At 49.1% G+C, this 27,897-nt stretch overlaps 1 protein-coding gene, 1 long non-coding RNA gene and 2 other non-coding genes across 4 annotated transcripts in view; 1 reads left to right on the top strand and 3 right to left on the bottom strand.

Annotated features, from left to right (window-relative positions):
- LOC102394430 (lipopolysaccharide-binding protein) overlaps positions 1-19,494 on the top strand; it is a 26,810-nt gene extending 7,316 nt beyond the window's left edge. The window contains exons 5-15 of the mRNA XM_045162618.1: positions 476-539; positions 3,664-3,727; positions 4,807-4,898; positions 7,436-7,612; positions 10,315-10,524; positions 11,691-11,873; positions 14,465-14,532; positions 15,951-15,996; positions 16,895-16,958; positions 18,160-18,236; positions 19,135-19,494. Coding sequence (XP_045018553.1) covers positions 476-539; positions 3,664-3,727; positions 4,807-4,898; positions 7,436-7,612; positions 10,315-10,524; positions 11,691-11,873; positions 14,465-14,532; positions 15,951-15,996; positions 16,895-16,958; positions 18,160-18,236; positions 19,135-19,173 — 1,084 coding nt within the window. The 3' untranslated portion in view covers positions 19,174-19,494. The remainder of the gene's footprint in view (positions 1-475; positions 540-3,663; positions 3,728-4,806; positions 4,899-7,435; positions 7,613-10,314; positions 10,525-11,690; positions 11,874-14,464; positions 14,533-15,950; positions 15,997-16,894; positions 16,959-18,159; positions 18,237-19,134) is intronic.
- On the bottom strand, positions 13,561-27,897 carry LOC102415752. The gene is made up of 5 exons (XR_006639918.1): positions 27,890-27,897; positions 26,468-26,753; positions 24,089-24,164; positions 22,942-23,044; positions 13,561-13,970 (listed from the first exon to the last, which is right to left on the bottom strand). It is a non-coding gene; the product is annotated as an uncharacterized LOC102415752 (long non-coding RNA).
- LOC112579005 lies at positions 23,398-23,529 on the bottom strand. Its single transcript, XR_003103437.1, has one exon. It is a non-coding gene; the product is annotated as a small nucleolar RNA SNORA71 (small nucleolar RNA).
- LOC112579003 lies at positions 25,092-25,224 on the bottom strand. Its single transcript, XR_003103435.1, has one exon. It is a non-coding gene; the product is annotated as a small nucleolar RNA SNORA71 (small nucleolar RNA).

The following is a 27,897-nucleotide window of genomic DNA, read 5'->3' as shown; positions in this document are numbered from 1 at the left end:
GGAAAAGAATATTGGCGATGTTGATGTGTATAGTTAATACCACACCCCTAACTAGCCTACTCTCACCTATATTTCTGATTTAGCAGCATACTATGGTCACCATCCCTCAGATCAAATTCATGTGGCCAGGTCCCTTCTTGGAATAGCACATGGGAAAGCTCAGATCCATGGGTAACCCTTCTCTCGGGAAGTGAAAGTGAAAGTGTTAGTCACTCAGTTGTGTCCAGCTCCTTAGGGCTCCATGGACTCGTCGTTGGTCAGGCTCCTCTGTCCATGGAATTCGCCAGGCAACAATACTGGAGTGGATTGCTGGTGCCCTCCTCCAGGGGATCTTCCCGACCCAAGAACTGAACCCACGTCTGTGTCTCCTGCCTTGGCAGGCAGTTTCTTTACCACTAGCGCCACCACTAGCCCTCTCTTAGGAGTCTCAGCTAATCATACAGTGGGCTCTGACCTGATTTCCTCTTTTCTCCAGCTGGATCCTGAACCTCTTCCATGAAAGAATTGAAAACAATGTCAAAACCATCTTGGAACAAAAGGTAAACAAAAGGATGAGCAGATTTGTAGTTAACACGCAGATCATCGGCATGTACACGTTTGGTGTGTAGACACAGTCTTGGCTCTTAAATATGTTGTCATTGGAATTTGCTTAGCAAAACCTTCTTCATTCATGATGTAAAGGAAAATGTCAAGGCTTTCCCAGATTTGTATAACCACACATGCTAAATTGGCATTTGGAACTGATAAAGTGATATCTTTGTTATAAATAATGTTAGATATGGAGAAGTGACTTTAAATTCTTTCCTCACACCATATACAAAAATCAACTCCAGGTGGTCTAAGGATTTAAACGCCAAAATAAATCTAAGAGTTTCAGGGAGAAAACCTAGGATATCTTTCTTATCTCAAATAGAGGAAAATATTTCTCAAATAATGTTCCCTATCCTGATCCCATAAAATGCACCATATTGAAAACAGCAGTGAGGTCAGCCCTTGGTAACTCTCAGCTCTACAAAAAGCCTTGGTCTTAGAGGCAAAGAGGTACCTCTTCCATTTTCCCTCTGTGTATCTTTGGGCAAATTGAGGGACCCCCCCCCACCCGGAGTCTCAGTTTTCTCATTGGTTAAATGGAGACAATAACCCCTATTTTGAAGAGAGCTCTGAGGATTTGATTAGATAGAGGTACACTGGGTGTGTTCAGAGGACTCACGTTATTACTGTTCCAGAGTCATTTCCCAACTGGGTTTCACCTCCTTCAACAGTGAGGACTGTTGAGCGCATGAACTCTGTAAGCAGATACTTTGGGTTTAAATCCCAGCTCTGCCACTTTGCTGGCTGTGATGCCTTGGTTAACTGGCCTAACTTCTCTGGACTTTAGGATTCTTAATCTATAAAATAGAAATAGGGCTTCCCTGGTGGGCTGGTGATTAAGATTCCCCACTTCCACTGCAGGGGGTGGGGCTGCAGGTTCCTTCCCTAATTGGGGAAGTTCTGCATGCCGTGAGGTGCAGCCAAAAAAATAATAGAAAGAATCGTAGCACCTACCTTGGAGGGCTATTGTGAGGACCATACGACATCATAGCTACAGGCACTGACCAGTGCCTAGTACAGAAGAGCAGCTAGGTAAAGGGGGCAAGCTTAAAAAAAGGGGAGGGAAAGCTTATTTTCATAGACATGTATGCTCCTGTAGCCCTGTGCAGCAGGTTGAGGCCAGAGGCAAGGGTGGTCTCTGCCCTATCAACACAGGAAACATGGGCCAGAAAAATCCAGGTGCCATGTGTCCAGTGGGAAGCGGGGCAGGTGTCAGAGAGGCTAAGCACAAGAACAGTTTCCAAGGATGCGGTCACTGACCGGCCTCCACGGGGCTGTGAGTGCAAAGCCCCAGGTGGCTCTGCAGAGAGAGGGGCTGGGGGTGGATGGATGCAGGCCTGGAAGGGCTGGCTGCCCAGGAGCGCTGCCTGTACCTTCTGCTTCAGGAGAAGCCAGGCCAGGTGCACCGGACACAGGCTGACTTGGAGTTTGCATTGAACAGTGGTTCCCAAAGTGGGGACAGCTCCCCCATAATCATTCAAATTATGCAGAATGATAAAATGAACAAGGGATTCCCTATGCTGTCCCTTTTCTCTTTCTTCTCATGTCAAAGGGGAAGTCTCCATTTAGGGTTAATATGTGCTGAACACTTTCCTTTAACAAAGAAGGGGCATTATCTTGTGGGCAGCTATATCTAGCCCACCTTGCAGAGCGGCTTTTCAACCCCTTGGACTCTTTTTCCCAGGTATATCCTGTTTATGCCAAGGGATAACAGTTTCCCTTTGACAACAGTGGTAGTTTTCTGTATTTTTTATTAAACGTCTGTAGTTTTTAGGGGCTTCCCTGGTGGTTCAGACAGTAAAGAATCTGTCTGCAGTGCAGGAGACCGGGGTTTGATCCCTAGATCAGGAAGATCCCCCAGAAAAGGAAATGGCAACCCACTCCAGTATTCTTGCCTGGAGACTTCCATGGACAGAGGAGCCTGGGGGGCTACAGTCCATGGGGTCACGAGTCTAACATGACTAAGTGACTATATAGTTTTTAAAAGGCCACTTGGAGAAGGAAATGGAAATCCACTCCAGTATTCTTGCCTGGAGAATCCCATGGATGGAGGAGCTTGTTGGGCTACAGTCCACGGGGTCGCAGAGAGTCGGACACGACTGAGCGACTTTACTTTCACTTTCACTTTTGGTATAAAAGAAATATTAATTACTTTAACAGGTAAGAAGGGAAAATTCATAGAAATGGTATAGATATGGCTAACGTTAGGAAGTGACAAGCTTCCAACTTCTGGTCTCTCCCATTCTTGACACGGAGGAGGAAGCTGGTGGCTGGCTGAGGAACGGAATGCTCCTGGCTGTGCTTTGGGGCGCCCTCTGGTGGCCCTGCTGAGTACTGCCTGCAGACCAGGCACGGAGCCCCTTCACAGATTCGCTAATCCCAGATGGCAAGGAATCCCAGAAGGAAGAGATGGCAAAGGAGCAGGAGGATGCGGCGGTGGAGCCTCTGATATAAGAGCTGCCTCCTGCACCTAGAAGCTCTTCTGTTTTGTCCCTCTGATCTCTCTGTCTCTTTTTTCTTTTCTAAAATATTTTTTGATGTGGACCACTTTTAAAATCTTTATTGAATTTGTTACAATATTGCTTTTTGTTTTATACTTTGGCTTTTTGACCAGGAGGCACCTGGGATCCTAGCTCCCCAACCACACCCCATACATTGGAAGGTGAAGTCTTAACCACTAGACCGCCAGGGAAGTTCCCCCCACCAACCTCTGCTGTTTAATAAATGCATACTGCACTTCTGGGCACTTAGCAACCAAGACATTGAACTGAAGACCATGGCAATAGCAGACTTCAGGGAAGTGCTGACTTGACCACCATCTGCTTTTAATGAGGGTTCCAGAAAAGTCTAGGAACTTAAGCTGGGCAAACACAAATGGGCAGTGACCAAGTGCTGTGGTTGATGGAGGTCTTGTCTCCATTTTCACCATATTCTCCCTCCCCTCCACTCACCTGCCTACAGGGTGGGCATATGACCCACGGTTCCTGAAGTGGCGGTGGGGAAGTGGGCAGGGACATGGCCTGGGAGGGAGATGGGGAAGGACTCACGTGGCTGTCTCGTCCACTTTGGCAGATCTGCAAAATGGTCAACGAGTCAGCAGCCTTCCGCCTGGAGCCCTATCTCCGCACTCTGCCAGGTTTGGAGCCCTCCTCTCTTCTCTGGGTGCTGTCAGGGGCCGTGGCACCCAGTACCCCTGGAAACACCACCATCATCTCCCAAGAACCCTGGGAGAATTTTCCCCGTCGAGTATTTCTCCATCCTACATGGTTGGACATCTGAGGGTCTGCTGTCTGGAGACGGGGGCATAAGGTGATCGAGGGTGGGGACTCAGCAACCTGCTGGGTGCACCAGTAGGCAAAGGATTACAAATACATGAGAGAATCACATGCTGACTCTCTACTGGCTGCTTGAACAAAACAGGGGTGCTCTGAGATTCCCATGCACCCCTGAACCTTGCCCATCTGGCGTCCACAGGACCTTGTACAATCATACATCAGGTCAGATCCTCCCTTCTTCTTAAAGCCATCAAAGACTCCCTTGACTATCAGAATATCAACCCCACAGTGGGTGATACAGCATCCCATGGGCAGGCCTGACTGCCAGCTTCATCTTGCTCTGGGCAACTTGGCTGCCACATGGGTCCCTGTGATTCCACTAATACACCATGTCCCATACTTCTACAAGATCTTTGCATGTGTCGTTCCCTCTGCCAGGATCATCCTTCCCCGAGTCCCCCCTTCTGCCTGCCCTGCCAACCAATTGACACCTATTCCTCCTTCAGATCTCGGCCCAAGCAAAACCTCCTCTGACTCTATATCCCCCGTTTCACCCCCTTTATATGGCTAGCATCATCCTGTGACTTTATGCTACCTAGCAGAGTTATGATTTTATATCTATTTGCTCAAATACTTGTCTTTTTTTCCCTTCTGGATTGCCAGCTCTAGAAGAACGGAGACTTTGACTCTCCTACTAACCTGTTTCATCAGCCTCTTGCATTCATTGTGCCTGGTTTATAGCAAGTACTCAATAAATATTGAATGAATGAGTGTACGAAGCACTGTCTTTGTGACTGAAGTTACCATTGATCAGCACCAACCCCATTTTCACTCTCTGAAGACTATATGGGAAAAGAGCTCTGTAGATTTGCACAGTGCACAACTTGAACAACTGTGTTTGGCTCCCTTGTTCATAATGCTGTCTCTTTCCTGCTCATAGTCACCTCAATGATTGACCAGATTGCCGGCATTGACTACAGTTTAGTAGGAGCTCCCCAGGTGACCTCCCAAGGCCTGGATACACCCTTCAAGGTAAGGGGCTGTAGAGAAAGGGCCTTGGAGCCGGGGAGTGGCAGAAATCCAGTTCTCCCTCTCAGAGTTGGCTTCTCCTCTCCTCCAGACCATCTGCTTGTCAGTCCATGTCCCTGACCAGTGCCCACAGTAGGAAGATGTGATACACAGCACACACGGAAGAACAAAACCTAAGATGAGGTCTCTGAACCAGCATAGTAAATCTGTCTGGAATCCAGAAGACCTTAGCACTTATGTGCTGAAGAATCTTGGGAGAATTACTTAACTTTTCTGAGCCTCCCTGGAATTTGAATAATAATAGCCTATATCATAAAGGGACTACAGGAATTAAGTGAGATGTGTATAATGTGCATAGCCAAGTGTCTGGCACGTAGTATGTGTATGGGTACAGTATTATTACTACCTGCCTTACTCCGTTAGTAGACTGAAAAATGTCTCCCTTAGATGTCCGTGTCCCAGTCCTCAGAATCTGAACATTTTACTGTGTATGGCAAATGGGATTTTGAAATATACGGTAAAATGTTTAATTAAATGAAGGATCTTGAAATGACAAGATTATCCTGGATTAGTGGGCTAGCTGTGGCTCAGAGGTTAAAGCTTCTGCCTGCAATGTGGGAGACCTGGGTTTGATCCATGGGTCAGGAAGATCCCTGGAGAAGGAAATGGCACCCCACTCCAGTATTCTTGCCTGGAGAATCCCATGGACGGAGGATCCTGGCGGGCTACAGTCCAGGGGGTCGCAAAGAGTTGGACACGGCTGAGCGACTTCACTTCACTTTCATGTTGCTGTTCATGTGCTGTGCTTAGTCACTCAGTCGAGTTCGACTCTTTGTGCCCCCAGGCTCCTCTGACTGTGGGGATTTCCAGGCAAGAATACCGGAGTGGGTTGCCATTTCCTTCTCCAGGGGATCTTCCCAACCCAGGGATGAAACCTGCATCTCCCGCATTGCAGGCAGATGCTTTAGCATCTGAGCCACCAGGGAAGCCCCTTATAAGGGGGTAGGTGATAAAGGACAGGAGGCAATGTGACAACAGAAGCAAGAGCTTGGAACTAAAGGTCAGAATGATGAAAGGAAGGGGCCAGAAGCTAAGGAATGCAGGTGGCCTCTACAGGGTAGAAAAGGAAGCAGATTCACCCCAGAAGCCTTAAGAAGGCAGACTTGCCAACATCTTGAGTTTTAACTTCTAACCTCCAGAAACGTGAAGGACTACAGTCTCTGCTGTTTTAAACCACTAAGATTATGGTCATTTGTTACAGCAGCAGTAGGAAAAGAATACACTCTGTCTTCATTCTGGTCTTCCCCACAACCCCTGTTGAGCCAGGTCCTGGAGTGTCACCCCTCTCCAGTTTTATTTATTTAACTAACACCTAACACTTACAGGGCTTCCCTGGTGGCTCAGATGGTAAAGTGTCTGCCTGCAATTTGAGAGACCTGGATTCGATCCCTAGGTTGGGAAGATCCCCTGGAGAAGGAGATGGCAACCCACTCCAGTATTTTTGCCTGGAGAATCCCACGGATGGAGGAGTCTGGTAGGCTACAGTCCATGGGGCAAAGAGTCAGACACGACTGAGCAACTTCACACTTTCTTTACATGCTTTTTACTCTGAGTGTGCATGCTAAGTCGCTTCAGTCATGTCCGACTCTTCGCAATGCTATGGACTGTAGTCCGCCAGGTTCCTCTGTCCATGGGATTTTCCAGGCAAGAATACTGGAATGAGTTCCCATGCCCACCTCCGGAGGATCTTCCGGAGCAAACCTATGTCTCCTGCCTCGGCAGGCGGATTCTTTACCACTAGCGCCACCTCGGGAAGCTCCTCTCACTATGAGCCAAGTGCTATTTTAAGTATTTGTACAAATGTTAATGCATGTTACAGCCTCTATGAAGTAGAAACCATTAGCATCCCCACTTTTTAAATTTTTTAATTAATGTTTTTGGCGGTGTTGGTCTTTGTTTCAGGACACGGGATCTTTGCTGCAGCGTGCGGGGTCTATCCCTGTGGCACACAGGCTCTCTAGTCAGAGCATGAGCACTCCAGAGTGCAGGCTCCGTAGTTATGGCGAATGGGCTTAGTTGCCCCTGTGGCATGTGGGGTGTTAGTTCTCCAGCCAGGGATCGAACTCTCATCCCTTGCATTGCAAGGCGGATTCCTCACCATTGGACCACCAGGGAAGTCCCGCATCATCTCCATTTTTCAGGTGAGGGAGTTGAGGCACAAAGAAGTCAGAGACTTACCCAAGATCCCAGAGCAAGTAAGTGGCAGGCCAGGATCCAAAACCAAGCAGTTAAGCTCCAGAGTCCATACTTTTCCCTGGGCAGTGCTCCCTCCCCTGCATCCTGGGCCTGGAAGAACACAGGACACAGCTCCCACCAGGGAATTTCAGGTAGCTGTTAGGGCCTTCATACTGTGGGGCCAGATGAATCTTCCAAGACACCAGCCCTACAGTCTAGAGAGGAATCGCCAGCCCAGCCACCACCCAGGCCTGACATTTTCTCTGGTAGGAACCCTGGTGGCCAATGTGTCCTTCTGTCTGCAGGGTGAATTCTTCGGCAGAAACTGGAACTCCTTAGTCCCCTTCGATGCTCCACCCATCACGCTGCCCCAGAAACACGACCACATGATCTACTTTGCCGTCTCCGAATATGTCTTCAACAGGGCCAGCAGGGTTTACCATCAGGCCGGGCAAATGAAATTCACCATCCAAAATAAGCATGTGAGTAGGGGAGGGAAGAGGCTGGGGGTCCCCAGAGAGAAAATCAGATGGGACAGTAGATCCACTGTGAGTGCTCTGGGGAGCCGGGAGAAGAATGTGGCATTTGGAGCCTCCCAAATAGGGGTTCGAATCCAGGCTGTGCCTCAGTTTCCCTCTTTGTGCGTGTGAATCCCAAGTGTGCCTATTCCCCAGGGATTATATGAGACAGCCTGTAAGAACTTGGAGTCTGATGCATGTATGTATGTTAGCTATAGTAGCAGTATTTTTTTTTTTTTTTTGATTTTGATTTTTGGCTGCACCGTGCAGCATGCAGGATCTTAGTTCCCTGACCAGGAATCGAACCAGCACCCCCTGGATTTCGAGCTTGAAGTTTTAACCACTGGACTGCCAGTGAAGTCTCGATAGTATTTTCAAAAAATAACACAGGCTCTGGTGTGTTGTATCAGGTACTCCAAGCAGCAGATGCCAAGACAACCTCAGACTTATAAGAGATTTATTAGGAAAACACCTGGGGAGATAACGGGCATTGGAGGATGGAGCAGGCGGGACGAGCCCTTGAAGTGAAGTTGCTCAGTCGTGTCCGACTCTTTGTGACCCCATGGACTGTAGCCTACCAGGCTCTTCCGTCCATGGGATTTTCCAGGCACGAGTACTGGAGTGGGTTGCCATTTCCTTCTCTAGAGGATCTTCTCAACCCGGGGATCGAACCTGGGTCTCCTGGATTGTAGGCAGACGCTTTACCATCTGAGCCACCTGAGATAACTGCGAAGCAGAGGGAAGGCAGGCAGATGTGGCAGAAGTGCTGCTGTGTCTCTAAGTCTAGCTAAGCTGAAGGAGAGCCACAGCACCGAGCTTGCTTATTAGAGGCGTGTATATCAGGCGGGCCTCAGAGGAGTCTGGCTCCAAGGTGAAGTCCTATGTGTGATCTTTCAGGTCTGCCTGTGGCAATTACATTAAGCTTTACCTGGCAGGTCTCACCCAGTCCAGACTTGGTTCATGGCCAGTGTTTGCTAGTTTCCAGAGGGAGGTACCCTTAAGGACTCAAGCCCATGCCTCACCCGTCAATCTGCATTCCTAGCCTTGATATGTCCGGTTCAGAGGCCTATTTGTGGATGGAGAGGGGGGGTAACTTCAGCTGAGATCCCTTCCTGGGGGCCTTGAAGACAGCTTTCTCCAGTTTGACTCAATAGTCAGTACTTTTTCTTTTTGGCCTCCTGGTCCTTCCCTGTCTCCTCCACCAGCTCCCACTGGGTCCATGATGGTATCCTATGTCCTGCCACAGGGAAAAGGGGGACACAGCGGGGCCAGCGCCCTTTCCGGTTTACCCTCTTGCTTCCTCTCTTGCAGTAAGCAAATGAAGCCTTGATTGTGACTTTCAGTTTGACACGTCTTAAGCGATCCCCTTGAATCCTGAAATCTGACAAAATTCTCCAGTTCTACCATGTGGGCTGTGCCCAGTCAGGGGCTGGGAGCTATCTGGGAGAGGGTGGTCCCAGCATGAATGGTGTGAGGCCTGAGTGTGAGGCAGGGGGTGTGGGGGCCTGTCAACCAGCTGCTTTGCTCACAGCTTATGCCTGTGAGGAGGTCTGAGCAGGGCACCCTCACAGCTCCCAGTTGAGCAGTGCACTTATCACCAGTGTGATAAGTGCTAAATGGAGTTGGACTGTAAAGAAGGCTGAGCGCCAAAGAACTGATGCTAGCGAAGACTCTCGAGAGTCCCTTGGACAGCAAGGAGATCAAACCAGTCAACCCTAAAGGAAATCAACTCTGAATATTCACTGGAAGGACTGATGCTGAAGCTGAAGCTCCAATAGTTTGGCCACCTGATGCGAAGAGCTGACTCATTGGAAAAGACCCTGATGCTGGGAAAGATTGAGGGCAGGAGAAGAGGGCAACAGAGGATGAGATGGTTAGATAGCATCACCAGTTTAATGGACATGAGTTTGAGCAAACTTCGGGAGATAGTGAAGGACAAGGAAGCCTGAAGTGTTGTAGTCCATGGGGTCCCAAAGAATCAGACAATTTAGTGACTAAACAACAACAATCAGTATCAGTTCAGTCGCTCAGTCATGTCTGATTCTTTGTGACCCCATGAACCACAGCACGCCAGGCCTCCCTGTCCATCACCAACTCCCAGCAGCCCAAATGAACAGTGGGAATCTTTCTTTTTAATATTTGATTATTTAGCTGCCCCAGATTTCAGTTGCAGCATGCAGGATTTTTAGTTGTGGCATTTGGGATCTCATTCCCTGATCAGGAATCATACTTGAGCCTCCTGTATTGGGAGCATAGAGTCTTAGCCTCTGGACCACCATGGAAGTCCCAAGGGTGAGGATCTTGAAGGGAGAAGAGATGGAGGAAGGTGTGCTGTCGACAGGTACAGGCAGGGCTCGCCAAGCTGAAAGATGAACAAGTCCAAGGCATGGGTAGAGAATAGCACCATGAGAGACTTCTGGCCAGAAAAAGAGTTTGGGGTTGGAGAAAGCCATATCTGAAAGCACGTTAAATCCAGACTGTGGTGGTTACCAGCTCTTGTTGGCCCTTTAGGGGAGAATCCTGGGAAGTGATGAATAACAATCATAGACATTTATTAAGCCCTTCCTATGTTCCAGGCCCTGCACTTAGCTCTTTACCTTTAGAATATCTCGTTCAGTCCTCGCACACCCTGTACAAGTACTATTATGATCATCCTGCTTTTCCAGATACAGAACCTAACGAAGTTTATCAACCATAAGTCAGCCAAAAACTGGCAGAAGCAGCATCTGAGGCCCCATTGCCTGACCTCCAAGTCCATGCCTCTAACTACTCTGGTGTCCTGCTTCTCAAGTGGCTTCCTGCTTGGTGTGCTGCAGATTCCCTTGGACTTCCCAATCCAGCTGAATACCAGCTCATTCTGGGCCATTATTCCTCAGGTAAGACCTTAGGACAAGCCCATTGACATGGGCCAAATGTTGAGACTGTGTGTGGACATCTATGAGCTGTGCATAAACTTTCTCCAGACAAATAGCTTATTAACATAGTGGATAAAAGTAAGCTATTAAGTAAGTTATTAAGATTTTTTTTGCTTCAAAATTTCCATCATTCTCTGACTTCTGAAGGCATAAAGACACAGGATCCAGATTCAGATTGCCTGTGTTTGAATCTGGGATCTGCTGTTTCCTGTCTTGGGAACTCAATCTTGTTGGGCCTCAGTTTCTTCATCTATCAAATGGAACAACTCTAGTACCTGCCCCCACTAAGTTGCTGCTGGGTTGGTCGTCATCAAATGGGAGATAACACTCAGCCAGGACAAATATTCAGGATCCTTTCAGGGTGCAAATGGGACATACTGGGCAGGCTAATAACTGGGGTCTAGACCAATAATCACTATTTGTTTGCTGTTTATGTAGAGCAGAGCTGAAAAGTAGCAGAGGCAGAGTGGAGAAGAGTTCTCAGCCTCCCCTCTCTTGAGCCAGGCAATTCAGCTCTGGCCCCAAACTTGCACGCTAGTCAACACAGTGTAGGAGGCAGTATAGTGACCATCCACTGTTACTGGAGCTTGCCCATTGTGTATTTCTACCCATTCTGATACATTATCAAAGTGCTCTTTCCAACCATAAAGCCATCCACTGAAAAAGAGTTCTGAAAATATAATTCCCTACTAACAAATATTTTGAGAATATTCGCTAATTTTTTCTCTCACTATTTTGAGTGTCTTTTCTCCTAAATTGGATATTGTCACATGTATGAAATTTTTGGCCATTTTCATGGAATAATGCGAAACTACATTTTGTGTGCATATCCCCATCACTATTGAATTTTAACATGTATGCATTTATTTATAGCCATTTGTATTTCTTATCAACTAAATTGCTACATTAACCATTTGATATACTATATATATTTTTTAACTTAATATATTTATATATATACATATAAAATTATATAAAATTCCCACCATCCTATGATTTTCCACTGCCAGTGTAGGGCCCTTGAAGATTTGAGTCTTGGGGGTTCTGCCCATCTGGCCTTCCCTAATACAGCTCAGGGTCCCTCTGTTTGTCTCGTATCCTCCCCTAGTATCTGCCTATTTTTCCAGCTGGCCAGGTTGTATCCTAATATGGAACTAGAGCTTGAGACATCACCTGAATCAGCTCCATTCCTGACATTCACTCCCGGAAATGTAACGTTCATGCCAGTGATGGACATCCAGGCCTTCGTTCTGGATGAAGACTTGCGGCCAAAGTCTGCTGGCCGCAAGCCCCTCTTCCAAATCAGGGCGGTAAGTCTGAATCTGTCCAGAGCAATAAAAGGTCATGTTTGCTATGGGTAGAAGCCCCTCCCTTGGCTAAAGGACTGGGAGACTACACAGCTAAAGTAGCTGAAGGCTATTTATTTCTGGTGTGTTGTGAGTGGGTCTTGCACACTTGGTCTGAACAGCCAAGCTTCCTGATATAGCTAATCAAATCATAACATTGTCAGAGTTGCAAGCAACCTTAAAAGTCATTCACTCCAGCTGAGGTGAAAATTTTTAGCTTCCTCATTGTTACATTTACTTAAATTAAAAATTTATTTAATTTAAAGTGTTGTTGTTGTTGTTTAGTTGCTAAGTCATGTCAGACCCTCTGCAACTGCATGGACTATAGCCCTCCAGGTTCCCTTGTCCATGGAATTTTCTAGGCAAGAGTACTGGAGTAGGTTGCCATTTCCTACTCCAGAGGATCTTCCCAACCCAGGGATCAAATATTCGTCTCTTGTGTCTCCTGCATAAACCTATTTAAAATGTTATAAATAAAAATTATCAAATTACCTTTTTAAAGAAAGTATAAAATTTAAAGAACTTTTAAAATAGCAATATTGTTCAAATTCATTCACAGATTCAACACGATCCCTATCAAAATCCCCTCTAGTTTTTTTGCTTCCAATGAAGGGATTGCAGTTTCAATCCCTGATCAGGGAACTGAGATCTGAGAACTGCATGGCAGTATGTGGGGCCAAAAAAAACAAATAAACAAACAACAAAACCCTCCTTTCTCCACCCAAAGAACCAGAAAAACGAAGTCTAGTAAAATAGAAAACTTTTAGACAATAATTGTTTTACCATAGCTTCCTGGTGGCTCAGATGATGAAGAATCTGCCTGCACAGAGGGAGACCTGGGTTCAATCCCTGAGTCAGGAAGATCTCCTGGAGAAGGGAATGGCTACCCATCCAGTATCCTTGCCTGGAGAATTCCATGGACAGAGAAGCTTGGCGGGCTACAGTCCATGGGGTCCCAGAGTCGGACATGGCTGAGTGACTAACTTTTAACTTATTGCTAAGCTCCAGAGAGAAAAGAATAAGGGAACTAGAGAATAGAACAGTAGAAATCACCCAATCTGAACTACAGAGAAAAAACAGACCGAAGAAAAAATATGAAAAGAGCCTCAGGAACCTGTGGGACTATAACAAAACATCTAACATTCAGGCCATCAGTCTCAGGAGAGGAGAAAGTGGGAGGGGCTGAAAAGTACTCAAAGAAATAATGGCTGAAAACTTCCCAGATTCAGCAAGAGACAGATAAAGCTGCAGATTCAAGATGCTGAGCACATTCCAAACTAGATAAACCCAAAGAAATCTATGCCAAGACATGTAATAATTAAATTTCCGAAAATTAGAGGTAAAGAAAAAGTCTTGAAAGCAGCAAGAGAAAAAAAACACCTTATCCCTAAGGGAAAAACTTTTCCAGTGGCAGCATGTTTTTCACCAGAAAACATGGGGGTCAAAAGAAAATGACGCTTTTTTTTTGTTTTTTCCTTCATTTTCTTGACCGAGTCACTCAGCATGCAGGATGTTAGTTACCCAACCAGGGATCACACCTGCAGTGGAAGTGCCGAATCCTAACCACTGGACTGCCGGGGAATTTCCAGACATGATATATGTCAAGTGCTATCTTAGCTCGGGCTCCCACGACAAAATATCATAGACTAGCTGACTCAAACAACAGAAATTTATTTCTCATAGTTCTGGAGACTGGGAAATCCAAGATAAGGTCGGGAAGTGACACACATTGCATTGGCCAGAACTCAGTCACGTGGCCATTCCTAACTGCAAAGGAAGCTGGGAAATGTAGTTCAGTGGGTAGTCTTACGAAACTTGAAGCCGACTCTGCCATAGACCCTTCCCTGTTCATCTTCAATAGTTCTCGGCCACTGTTCAAACTGATAATGACCTTGTCTATACCTAAGCAGCAGCCAGCCTTCTGTCCTTTGGTAGGGACACAAACAGTGTTCCGTTTTTCCTACCACAAGCCTCTGGGATATCAATCAGGTTTCAAAGTGGAGCTGTTCGGTGATGTTGCCACAAACATTCATTCAGGTGTTGCAGGTAAGATCTCACCTCCTGGAAAGAGGAAATGGACTCAGGTAGAACAGCTAACCATCATAGATAGGACAGGCTTTATGGAGCCTCCAGATATGGTCACCTGGTTCAACCCCACATCTGTAACAGGTCAACCTTAATCATTAAACATAGATGTCAATTATTGGTGGCTTTAAATGTCCCTAGGGCTTGGGGACTCTGAACTTTTGGTGGCCTGCTTACAGATGGACAGTCTCCCCATTCACACGCTCTGTGTCTTTAGTCAGGGCTTATTTCCCCCTTCCTGATGCTTCCATGAAGATGGAGATGTCTGAAACCTCAGCTCACCTCTCTTTAAAGTCATCTGTGGAGCCACCAGCCTCCTGCCTCCTCATAATCCTTAGGCAGCTGCTTTTCACTCATATGTCCCACATCTAGCTGTGGTATCTATTTCTGGAGATTTGTCTCTTGCTCTTGGACCCAATAGCATGTCTTCATGGGCCGAGAATCTGGATCATCCTGTTTTGCTTTTCTAGAGTACCAACATCTCCATCACCATCAATGTGAACTCCAGCAGGATCACTGGTTCCTTGACCACAGGGAGGTAAGAGGCCATGGGTTGGGGAAGAGGAGAGAAGGGGATGGATTGGCACTGGTCCTAGCGGTGTCCTCTGTTCGGAGCCTTCACCTGTGCCCGACATTTCATCCACTCTATGCTCTGCTCCCTGCTGAGGTACACGTGCAGTGGGTTCCCTAGAAGGAATTCCTGGTCTCAGGGTTAGATGCTGTTGGCTCATAGAACGCCCTGACCCTGTTAAAATGAACCTCTCCTTAAGAGACCTTTAAAAAGAGAAGCTGGGCTTCCCTGGCAGTCCAGTGGTTAAGGCTGTGCTTCCAATGCAGGGGGCACCAGTTTGATCCCTGGTCAGGGAACTAAGATCCCATATGCCAAGTGGCCAAATTAAAATAAATAAATACAGAAATAAAAAGTTAACAATGAGCATTCGGGGCTTTTGGAGGTCCTGGAATTCGAGTTTGTGCATATGGCTTGGGGGTCTCTGCAGTGTCAGAGAAGACAGCCAAGGGCTTAGAGTATGAGACAGCAAAATAAGGAGGATTCATGAGGACCTCACACAATTTTACCAAGGAATTATCAAAACTCCCCTGCCCTGTGAGCAGAAAACAGAGAGACTGATCCAGGGTAATTAGAATTTCTGAACAAGGGGACCAGGTCAGCAGCCAAGGGAAAGCCTGTGAGGAGGGAGATCAATATGGCAGGTGGGGGGTGAGACTTGGCTTTTATAGCGATGGAGTCAACGTGCCAGCATCATTCATGGTGCCCCTCTTTCCCATTTTTATTGTCTGTTGCCATGCTGTAAAAGTCACACATGCTCATGGCAAGGAAAAAATGGAAATTACCAAAGTATTAAAAAAAAAAAGACAAAATCCCCCATCATTTTGCCACACAGAGATCATCACCATTAATAGATTCATGGTTCCTTCCAGATTTTTTATACATTTTTATATCATTGGAGGCATACATTACTTTTTTGTATCCCACTTTTTCCGGTTAATATTTACATTATCGTAATTTCTTCAAGTTATCAAAGAGCCTCAGCGAACATTATTTTAATGATGTCACTTCTTAAGTCATGATGCATGCTTCATATTTATTTCTCTGACTGCATCAGGTCTTAGGTGGAGCCCATGGGACCTTCATTTCATCACTCGGTAGTTGTGGCGCAAGGACTGACTCACCCTGAGGCATCTGGGATCTTAGTTCCCTGACCAGGGATCAATCCGGGATTGCAAAGTGGACTCTCAACCACGGGGTCACCAGGGAAGTCCCACACAGTGCATGCTTACAGGCTTAAATCCACAAGCCCATTGCAGAGGAACCCTTGGGTGTCCAGCCCCCAGAAATGCCCTTGCTCACAAGTACCACACGCCCCACTGGTGGGGGAACCTGGGAGAAAGTACCAGCCACAGCGTGGGGTGACCTGTGCTCCTCTTTCTGCACAGTGAGCTGAAATTGGAACTGAAGCACTCCAACATCGGTTTCTTCAATGTGAGTTGTTGTCCTTCAGCGTTTCTTGAATGTCCTCTCCAACCAGGGCTTCCTGGGAAGAAGCTTCATGGGAGGGCTCCAGGATAAGCAACGAGATCCCAGAAAAGATGCACTGTAGTCTTGCAGGAATCAGGATATCACGTCCAAAAGTTAATCATCCAAGAAGGGCAAAAGGAGTGGCAGGACATGACGTTCAGAGCGTGGGCTTTGGAGGACTGTGGGTCTGGGCTCACCCATCAGCTCTGCCACTTGCTACTTGTGTGACCTTGGGCAAATCACTTAACCTTTCTGAGCCCATTTCTTTGACTATAAAATGGGAATGATAATAGCATCTGTCTCTAATGGGGACTGCACTTTGAAATGGGGCAATGAATTCAGTAAGACACCTTGGCCAAATGTCTCACAAATATTACACTCTCAGGATATGTCACTATAACAAAGGCCAGGGACACAATCTCTTCTCAAAAGCCCTCGAGACTGATGAGTTTCAGAACTAGGAATTCTTAGGAGGTACTGTGGAGCATGCCCCCCCTGGATCTGAGGCAGCATTCTATAATCAAACACACTCATAGTTTTGCAATAAAATTTTAAAACATTAAAATAAGGTAGAAAAAAAAAAAAAAAAATCCACTAAATAGCACCAGGACAGTTCAAGTCATGTTTTGTTACAAAACGTGTCTGTGTACACCTGTGGAGAATGAAGTTCAGAGATCTGGGATTTGGGAATTGTGAGCAAGGAACCGTTTATGTGTCATGGTGACGGTCATTGTCAACCTCTATTTTGTAAATGGGATAACAGGCTGATGTTTTCAGAGTGGGGAGTCAGATGTTCTTCCCATGGATTTTTTTTATTCTTGTCTTACTTGATTCCTTTGCTCTGGCCCCTTCTCTGCTCCAGGTGACTTTGATGAAATCCATCTTCAATTACTATGCACTCCACATTGTATACCCCTCTCTCAATGGTAAGAATAGTTGCTACAGCCTGCCCATGCAAAAGCTGAATTCTACACTTTCTGTGGGATTCATGGTTCATTCATTCATTCATTCAAAAAGGTGAGCCTCTCTTCTGTGGTGGCTGGGGGATTAGCAATGCATGATCTTTGCCCTCATGGAGTTCACACGTTTTTGGGAAGGCAGACATGTAAATGACAACGGTTAGATAAATGACACCACAGAAGAAAGCTGTGGGAACTAGAGGACTGTGGGAGCTAGGAGGAGGCGCTGAACACGACTTGGAGGTCAGTCTAGAGGGCTGGGTTGAGTCCCAAAGCACAAGGAGTTAGCCCAAGGGAGGCTGCGCATTCCAGGTAGCGCTGTGGAGAGCACCTGGAGTTAGCACATTTTCATTTTTATTTTTGACTGTGCTGGATCTTCATTGTTGCGAACGGGCTTCCTCTAGTTGTGGCGATCAGGGGCTGCTCTCCAGTTGTGGTGCTCAGGCTTCTCATTGCAGTGGCTTCTCTTGCTGCAGAGCACAGGCTGTAGGCACATGGGCTTCAGTAATTGTAGTGCGTGGGCTCAGTAGTTGTGGCTCGTGGGCTCCAGAGTGTGGGCTCAGTTGTGACGGTGCATGGGATTAGTTGCCTCATGGCATGGGGGATCTTCCTGGACCAGGGATTGAACCCTTGCCCCCTACGTTGGCAGGCGGATTCTTAACAACTGGACCACCAGGGAAGTCCTGGAGTTAGCACATTTGGGTCCTAGGGTGAGGCGAGGTCGCTGACTTGCTGGATGACCATGATGGAAGTAGTTCTTGGGATAGTGGCTGTCTGTGAACCCAGAGTGCCTCCTCTGATGCCAGAGCCTTCTCCAACTGGCCTCACCATCTGGCTTTTATGACCAAGAGATAAGAGCAGCAAAACTGGCCTGGAAAAGATAAAGTGGAGGAGATGCTGGTCCTCAGGGTTGAGTCCTTGCATGTAAACACCTCTCACTGCATGTCCCAGCCAAGGCCACTTTAGATAGCGCATGAAAGGGGGCTCTTGAAGGGGCCAGTAGAAGCTCAAGAGGCTGAAGAGTGGACAGATGTGCCCTGCATCCAGTAGCCTACCACATGTCAAAGCAGCCCGCTCTCTCCTTAGCCAGCTGCAAATGCGATGTTCTGCATTTCACATCTCCCTCATCTCCTCTGACCAGCCCACTGCTCTCTGCTCTTTATTTCAGCAAAGCTTGAGGAGGGCATCCCACTCCCTCTGCCAAGGGACACCTACCTCAACAGCTTGGAGTTCCAAATCCACGAGGTCAGTGAGAAGTGGTGTCTGAATTGGGAGCTCTAGACCTTCCAGGATATTTTCTTTAGGGCTGATGGATACTTGGGGGAGTCCCTGACCCTCATGTAGATCCTGAACCTAATCCTCATAGGAAAAGAATTTTTGTTTTAAATTTTGGAGTATAAATGACACGTTTTGATGATCTGGAATCTTGGCTTCAAATAGCTCAGTTCCCAATAATTCAGTTCAAACATGATAATGGAGCATCTTCAATGTACAAGGCCTGTTAGCCATTGAAGGCAGGATGAGGGTGTAAAGGGGTCAGATTAGATAGACCACTTGAGCTAAGGGGCCACCTGAAAAGCCCAGAATGTCCATGGCTGTGAGCCCCGACTAGGCCCCTGACCAGGCTTCCCACCGTGGATGGGTGGGCCTGGAGAAAACCTGACTATGCTTTCTGGTGGAAGAAACATACCAGGGGCAGAGCCAGGCACAGGCCTAGGACAAGCCAGGCACAAGCCTAGGATTTCCTGACGTAAATCCAGAAGTACTAGTTCACCCGTGTCGTCACTGTGTAATATGCCCTCCAAGGTAAGGGCTACAGCCTTAGAAATTAATTATGTGAGGGGAGTAAACTCAACCAGCACTCGTGTGCACATGGTTCTCCCAGGGGGGTAAAAAAATGAAGCAGAAAAGGGACATTCATGGATGTCTTCCAGAAGTCAGATTGGGAAATTGCAGACAAGTTCCTAGGGGCAGGCAGCTGAGGGGCACGGTGTTTAAGGCCTCCAAGGGCTTGGCTTGTAGACTGACGGTTTTTGATTCAAGTGACAATTTGTATTTTCCTGTAAAGGCTTCCCTTTCAGGAAGCTCTGATGCCGTGCGGCTCAGAAAATGATCTTTCTCGTCTTTTTTGCCTTCTCTACAGAACTTCTTGTTCTTAGGGGCCAATGTTGATGTTGATTAGCCTGACGATGGAAGAGTAACTGCAGCTGGAGGAGTGGACGACACAAGTGGACTGCCCTTGACCTTGCGTCGACGAAGCTGCCTCTTCTCCCGTGGGTGTCCTCTGTCCTCATGTCTTCAGTCTGCTGCCTGAAGACACACCTGACTTCCTCCACCCCTTCCCGTGTCCCTATACTTTTCAGCTGTCCTCAGCCTTTCTCTGGGGAACCAACTCCAACTCCTTGCCTGTGGTCCCCTAGAGAAAACTTCAATGACAGAAAAAAATATGAGCAGTGTTCAACCACCATGTAGCCCAAAGCATCCTGCTCAACATTAAACATACATGTGCAACTTTGTAGATGTTATTTGTTGTCATGGTTAAAGGAGCAAGTCAGACAGAAATGGGCTTAAAGCCTTGTTCTAGCAGCAGCAGCTACTACTTTCTTGGTGTAGAAGACTCACTGAGACCACAGACCACCCAGCTCCTACACGGACTACAGATCTATCCGATAAATGATTTCACTTTTGAGTTGCCTGCACTGGCTTCTGTCCCTGGGCTGAGTGCTAGAAGAGGTGGGATCAGAATAAGAAAAACACAGTCTCTGCCTACATCAAGCTTACAGCCAAAAACAGGAACCAACAGATTTTTTTCTGTAAAGGGCCAGAAAGCACATCTTTTAGTCTTGGCTGAATATATTGTCTCTGTTGTAACTACTCAACACTTCTGTTGTTAACAGAGAACAGCTTGCTAGAGTGCATGTGGCTGTGTTCCAGTAAAACTTTATTAAAAAAAAAAACAAAAAAAACACACACACAAAACAGGCAGCAGGCCAGATCTGAGCAATGGGCCATAATGTACAAACCCCTGGTCTAAAATAATCCACCAATAAAAGGGATTTACACCATGAATGCAACCCTGATCTATAATACAATTAGGAAATTTACTAACATATACTCAGTTACAATAAAGAGCATAGACTTGGGGCAAGTGTGACCTGCTTTATGACTGTGGTTCCATCACCTCTTTGGTCTCTTACCAAAAATCTATTACATCTCTCCAAACCCCAGATTCCTCAATTTTAAAATAGCACGAGAGGACTTCCCCAGAAAGTGGTAATGAACCAAAGCCAAGTGTTATCCTGAAATGCTTGGTTAGTTAGCAAAGAAAGTTACCATTTTTCCTGCAGATTACTGTTTATTGTTCTAATCATAGGCTGTTTTTGATTACGAAAACCTCATTCTCTGCTTCTGCATCTTTTGGCAGCAAAGGATTCCCGTTCATGGGTTTTCCTGGCCAAGGTCATTGGACAAACCTACTTTCCCATATTTTCAGGGAAAATCCCACCAAAAAGGCCCACTTCACACACACACCCGCTCCTGCCTGCAGGAGGCATGCCTATGGCTTTAAATTTTTAGTTTTGGCTGCTCTAGGTCTTTGTTGCGACATGCAGGCTTTCTTGGCTGCAGTGTGCAGGGGCTGCTGCTTTATTTTTAATGTCAGCAGACACCTGACAAATACCTCTGAGAAGGGACCGTTGTCTGGAAGCTGAGTGAAGGATGCCACACACTGACTGGAGTTCAGCAGGTCCCCTTGCTTCTGGCCTCCTGGGTTATCTAGGCCAGCACCACAAGCGGGCGTCTTCCTTATGAAGTACACCACCTGCTGGGCTTCTGCCAGGGGCAGGCCCATCACAGGATACCCTAATAAGAAGCATCGTACCTCACAAGTTTAGGAAAAGTCAGCGATGCTTTGGTTTGTAGTGACAGACACCCAGTTTGACTGGCATATGGGCTTATTGCCTCAAGGAATGTGGGATCTTAGTTCCTCACCAGGGGTCCAACTGGTCCCCCTGTTGGATGGCAGATTCTTAACCGCTGGACCACAAGGGAAGTCCCAATACTGTGTATTTTACACCCCAGACAAGCTGACCAACTTGTTCCAGCTTGCCCAGGACTTTCCTGGTTTTGGCAACCGAAGTCCTATGTCCTGGGAAACCCCCCAATTCCATGCAAGCTAGGCCAGCTGGCCACACAAGCAGGTGCATGCTGAGCCTACCCCCATACTGAGCAGCTTTTCCAATGACATCAGCACCTGCCTCACTCTGGCACTCTGCTTCCTGTCACAGCCCTCGACTCTCACGGGCCCTAACCTGAGCCAACCACCAGCACTTGTTCACCTCTGTCCTAACACAACACCTCAAACAACAGCCCGCGTGCCTAGCCTCAGGAGCAGGATGGAAGGACTTCAAGGGTGAAAACAGGACCCGGCCCATGACCCACCCACGCTGCCCCGCCTCGCTGGCATGTGGCTTGTTGAGGATTTAAAACACAGGTGAGGTGGGTGTATACAGTTTATTGAATGGGCAGGTGGAGAGGAAAATCATAAACAGCTGCCAACTCAACAGAAGAACTCTTGGTCACTGAAGTCACCAAGGGACTAGGGCCAGCCTTCTCGGTCTACGGCCTCCGAGGGCACCGCTGTCAGGAGTCAGAGCGGCTGAAGGGGATCCAGGCCGCCAGTCCCAGAGCTTTGCCCCGCATCTCTAGTGCTAAGTGAACACGGCTCCCGTGACACCGTGAGCAGACAGCTCTTCACGTGGGAATGGCACGCTCCATGCTCTGCTCCACTGGTGCCCGCAAACAATAGGGATCTACAGGAAAGGACAGGCAAGACCAATGGTTGGGAGCTCCCATCTGCACAGACTTAAACCAGCCAACCCTCCAGGGGGTGGTTCCCAGCCAGTGGCATTAACTCACCAGCCAACCCGCAGGGGGTCGGTTCCCAGCTGGCTCGGTTCCCACCTCAGGGAGAAATACCAGCCATTCCAGATTCCAGGTGACCCCAAGGTCACTGACTCAGGACCTTGGGACCTCCTCAGCCACCTCCAGATCTAAGGCTGACCTAGGAGGGAAGAACCATACAAGCATGTAGTCTCCAGCACCATCTTCTCCTGAGGCAGCCATCACTGAGAGGGTTCCAATCGACCAGGCCCAAGCTTCCAATTTATGCAAGCTCAACTAGAAATCACCAGAATAGATGCAGTAACAAAGAAAAACACATCAAAGGTTTGGTTTTTAGAACAAAGGATTTTCTTTCAAGCATTTCCAGATCTGGGCAGACGGACTAGACTTTAGTGCTATGAGGGGCTGTGACACCAAGCTCCCACTGCATCTTCATCAAAGGAGGGACCGCCACCCTCAGGGGCTCTCCCACCGTCATCCTACTCTGCAAAAGTTAAAGTTAGTTAAGTGGCTCAGTCATGTCCGACTCTTTTCGACCCCATGGACTGTAGCCTATCAGGCTCCTCTGTCCATGGGATTTTCCAGGCAAGAGTACTGGAGTAGGGTGCCACTTCCTGCTCCAGGGATCTTCCCCACCCAGGGATCGAATCCGGGTCTCCCACATAGTAGGCAGATGCTTTTAGCGCCTGAGCCACCAGGGAAGCCCCTATTCTGCAAAGAGCCACTTAATTTGGCCAGCCAAGAAAGATGGAAAGGCTGGCTGAGGAGCCCCAGGACCAGGGACTGGACAGGACAAGCCTCTGATGCACGTCAGGGGCAGAGGGCAGGTTTGAAAGCCAACGGAATGCTCAGGCTGTTGGATGCCTACCAAGTACCCCGTGGCTCACATCTAATAGTCTCACTACCTTCACATTATGAGATGCGAATAGAAACTTCTAGCAAAACAGGATCAAACACGAATGTAGATGGGAGAGAACTAGACATGAGCCCTCAGACCAAATGTGGGGGAAGGCAGGGGGGGGCAATGGTGAATGGGACCCCACCTCACCTTTATCTGGGAGCTGGACACACCTCCTGGGGTGCCATGTTGCATCTTCGGAGTATATTAAGCAAGGGCACTGGTGGAGGGTTTCTGCCTCCCCCAAACACATCTGCAGCACAGGACAAAAGGTGGATTGTCAGCCCTCTGCTGACGGCAGGGCTGGGGATTCTGTCAGCCACACCAGCAAGCGCGTCAGTCACGGGCTGTCTTGAATAACACATTGCAGGTTGTCCTCCACTCCTGTTAAGTCCACAGAGCAGAAGCCACGGTTTACAGCCCTTCCTCCCCACCCCATGCTCTTTCGCACTACGTGGACTTATTCCAGTGTGAAGACCAGGTATAAATGTGTTGACTGGTTTCTGCCAAGAGGCCCCTGAACTTCAAAGACAAAGTGAACCCCTACAAGTCCAGGGACCAGCAAAGGTCTAAGCTCTGAAGAGAATGGCAGGAGAAAAAAACTAGTGTGTGAAAGCTCCAGGGTTTGGAAGGGACGGCTGGGCCCTTCAAACACGGGGAAAGGTCTTTCAGAGACTCCTCTCCCTGCAGTATCGATGACCAGGGCACGGGCAGCCCACAATCACTTTCGATGCAGGAGCAGAAAAGGGCAGAAGGGGAGCCAGAGAGGACAGGAGACTGGCGCCAGGGGCCTGGGGGATGCCCGAGTCAGGGGAGCAGCCCAGCCCAGCCGCATCAAGTCCCGGCAGCTTTGTAGCACCCTGCCAAGACCCCACAAGACATCCCTGCCAGGGGGAGTCAACACACGTCCAGCATAAAAAACAGCTTTCTGGCTGAAAACGATCAGGATGTTGGTCAGGACACAGCCGTGAGACCTGTTTTAAAACCATCACTGCTGTCCTAGTTTCCCTTTTCAGGCAAGCGGAGTCTGAGATGGAGGTCATAGGGCTAAACGGTCCAGAGGTGGAACCAGAGTCTCTGGTGCGTAAACCCACATGCTCTCCATCACAAGACTCGGAAGGGAGGTGCCCGGCAAGCAGGTTTCTTCAGGGCCCTCCCCTGTGTACATGGGAGAGACTGCCTCACACCAGGATGCCACTGTCACCCCACTTCCCCTTACATGATCACCCAAGCCCCAGGAAACACGAAGAAGACTTTACAAAACACAGAATTCCACAGAAAGGTCCAAACCCCTTACCTGAGGCCCCAGGGCCTAGCGCCCAGCTGGCATGAAGATGGTGCCTCCCGTGGAACCTCTGTGCACACAGACCCACCTGCAAGAGAAAAGCCGTGAGCGGGCACGCAGAGCAGGGCCTGGGGCTCACAGCGAACCACCTGGCACAGCGGCTGGTGGACTCCAGCACCCTCACGGGCGGCGGTCACTGTAGTCCCTCAACGGCCACACTACTGTCGCAGGAACAAGGACAAGGCGACTCTAGAAGGGGTGTGCAGGTCATCTGGGACAGGACTAACCCCGACGTCATCCTATGGGGCAATCGATCTGCAGCGCATCCGTCTTGTTAAAAACAACATGCTGCGGTCAGGGTTTGCGGAGCAGCCCATGGCCGACTGGCAGCGACCAGAATGGACCGGGAGGGCTAACAGCTGTACAGGGAGGGCCGTGGGGCCACCATCTAGTATAAGGGATAAGTACATATGTATCCTCGATGACCCTGTACTCTGTCCAGTCAATTACTAGAAAATCACCCCCAGCAGGGTTAAAGGCAGGTAACAGTAAGTCTACCTTTCATTAGAGAAACAACACACCCAGGGGAGAAGGAAAGGAGGCTGACCCAGCAGGCTGGCTTGCCGGAGGGCATGGTGCCCTGACCCTCTGCAATGGGAGGTTTCCGATCTCCTTGCAACAGATAAGCATCTCTACCTCTTTGTCCCCCCACCCCTCCTTTTATGATCAGCTGCTATAGTCAGGCATCAGACACAACGCAAAGAGGCACTGCCCTCAAGATCACAGCATAACGGGCACGACCAGCAAATCAAGTTTCCCAGGTGGGGTTAGTGCTGGGTGGTGGGGCTGAGGACGTGGGAAGGGGTGCGGGCAGGAAGCAGAGAAAGCTTCCAGGAGGAGAGCCCTCCCCCGCAGCCCACAGACCCAAGGCAGGGGCCTGCTCCGGAAGAGGGGCGCTCAGTGCGCACACGCACTGGGTGCCAGGAAGCAACACAAATCAGGGGAAAGACAGGCATGTGCGAAAGCGCCAGGGTTTGCAAGGGACAGGATGGACCCTCCAAACACGGGGAAAGGCTTTCGGCGATTCCTCTCCCTGCACTATCAATGACCAGGGCACCGGCAGCCCACGATCACTTTCGAATGCAGGGGCAGAGAAGGGCAGATGGGGAATCAGGCAGAGGAGCCCGGGTTAGCAGCCGGCTCTCCACCCAGGTAGGGGAAAGCTGCCCACCCAGGCCCAGGACCCCAGGCACTAGCCTCACTTCCTGAAAAGGTTCCACCTCCCCTCAGGGAGGGGAAGAAGCCAGGGGAAGACCAACTTCTGGTTTTAAAAAAAGCCCCAATTACTCATCCACCCCACAAATATCAACTGAAGACCTACTCCATGCCAAAAACTGTGAGTTCAAATAAAAAGAACACAGACCAAGCCTCTGCCCTTCCGGAGTGATTGCCATTTTCCCCCTTGAAGGAAAGGAAAGCTCAGGAGAATAAAGGAACTCACCCCAGGTTCCCCGGCTAAAGCTAATGAGGGGGCTGACTCAGGATCCGAACTCTGGCCTTTCTGGCCCCCAAACCCACCCCCATCCTCCTGCACATGGGCTTTGCAAGGCAGGTCCCCAGAACTCTCAAGCCCAGGAACCACCCGCTCTGCAGTAGGGCAGGAAGGCCACAGCTCCAGCACTGTCCCCGGGGACAGCTCAGTCCCTGGACACGGCGGGAGCGCGGCAGGGAGTGCGGGTCAGAGTCCTGCAGGAGGGGAGGGGGCGCCTCCCGAGGCAGGGTCTTCAGCTGCGCAGGGCCTGGCCAGGCAAAGAAGGGAAGGCCTTCAGCGCGAAGCAAGGGCCCAGGAAGCCAGACACTGCTCTTCTGGGGCCCTGGGGAGGCTCTCAAAGAGGAGGCTTGAACACTTTTCCCTTAGAGATTACCGAGGGGAAATGGGCTAATGGTCACGAAGGTTATCTGCCCGGCACCGACGAGCGGCTGCAAGGGATGAAACGCTGGAGTCGGAGGTGATGGGATGTGATCGGGGGGCTCTGGCGCAGCACGTGTGCGGTTCACACCGGCTCCGCACGAACCTCCCTGCAAGACCTCGGGCCAACGCATCCCCGGACCCGCTTCTCACCGTCGGCCAGCCCAAGTCTCCCCACAGATGGGGAGGCCAGGGAACCCCCATATTCCGAAGCGGCGCCGACCGGAGGCCAGACGACCAGAGGCCCCTCTGTCGAGAAGACGAGTCCCGAGAGACCCACACGCTCAGGGGACGGGCTCGGAACCGGGAGCGGCTATGGGCTCCGAGGCGACCTGCGGCCTGTGCTCCCCACTCGGGTCTGTTTCCCCTTGGGCTGGGGATGGAGCAGACCACGTGCCCAGCGCTCCCCGCAGAGGACTTACCCGGGGTGCCCCACGACCAGACGGCGCGGGAGAGCGGCGGAGACAAAGCCGACAGTGCGGGAAGATGCCGGTGTCCGCGGATGTCCCCGGATACGTGCAGACAACGCGGGATCCACGACGAAACGTGGACAAAGAGGCAAGAACCGCCTCCACACGCACAGCGACGGCGGAAATGCAGCTGAAGCAGGGCTTGCGGCCTAGAGCGGCGTTGCCCGGAGTGGATCCCGCGCAACCGGTTTTGCAGCGCCCTCTTGTGAAGCGGAGTCCAAGTTCTGCGTCTGCATGACTGGGTAATTTCCAGAAGCAGCCTGGAATTTTGGCAGTAACGTTTCCTCACCTGCTCTGCTTTTCTTTGTGTTCTGTTTGTTGTCACTGATTTGTCATTAATCTGTAGGAATGGTTACTTTTCTACCTGTTGTTGTTTAGTCGCTAAATCGTGTCCAACTTTTGCAAGCCTATGGACTGGTAGTCTGCCAGGCTCCTCTGTCCCTGGGATTATCCGGGCTGGAATCCTGGACTGGGTTGCCATTTCCTCCTCCAGGGGATCTTCCCGACCCAGAGATTTAACCTGCTTCTCTTCCGTCTCCTGCTTGGCAGGCAGATGTCTTTACCAGGGAGCCTAAGACAGGAACTGTTATTAGCAAGAGCTCATGATGATTGTGTTGAGTTTGGACAATAGGGGTCTTAATCTGATTTACCATTGTATTCAGAGTACCTAGTTTCGTGGCTGGCTCAGTGGAACAAATGAATGAATTCTGACTGTGTATTCATTTGGACCTCACCAGACTAAAATAGTGTTCCGATGACCTGCAACTGGAACGTGAGGATGACAAGGAGATAAGCCTAGCGTGGTAGGCAGGTGCTTTACTAAAAGGTCATCCTAAAAGTAAAACTAGCCTTGAAGCTGCTTTTGATCAAGAAGGACTTAATCATGTTTGCATTGACTGATACAACAAAGAGGGAGATGGCTTGGGGTGGTCTCTGAGGGTGAAAACACTCCATCTTCTGTAGCTGGGAAGAGCTGGTGCAGTTCTAAGACGTCAGAACCCTGGGGGTCTCCTGAGGGGAGGGGTCAGGGGATACTGTGGCTGGTAGGACACGAGTCAAAGGAGCTGGGTGAGAACACAGCGCTGGTGTCCTCCTGCCTCCTGCTTTTGCCCTTACTCTCCCTCTGGCTATGACCTAACTTTGTCCAGCCTTCGTTTTCCTTTCTGGAAAATGGGCAGAGTCAGAGCTCCCCTCCCCATAGCGTTGCTGTGAGGATTAAATCAAACAGTGCACGTCGAGGACACAGGGCAGAGCAGATGGCCAAGCGTGGTAGTTGCTCTACGTAAGTATTTTTTTAAAAGTCCAGTTTCTGTCACTGTGAGGACACCATGGATTATTTAGGACACCATGGGATTATTTATGAGGCAGAGAGACTGCGCCAT

Source organism: Bubalus bubalis, chromosome 14, assembly GCF_019923935.1.
Source record: "Bubalus bubalis isolate 160015118507 breed Murrah chromosome 14, NDDB_SH_1, whole genome shotgun sequence".
In the NCBI taxonomy this organism is placed as follows: domain Eukaryota; kingdom Metazoa; phylum Chordata; class Mammalia; order Artiodactyla; family Bovidae; genus Bubalus; species Bubalus bubalis.
This window is presented reverse-complemented; position numbering and strand designations above follow the sequence as displayed.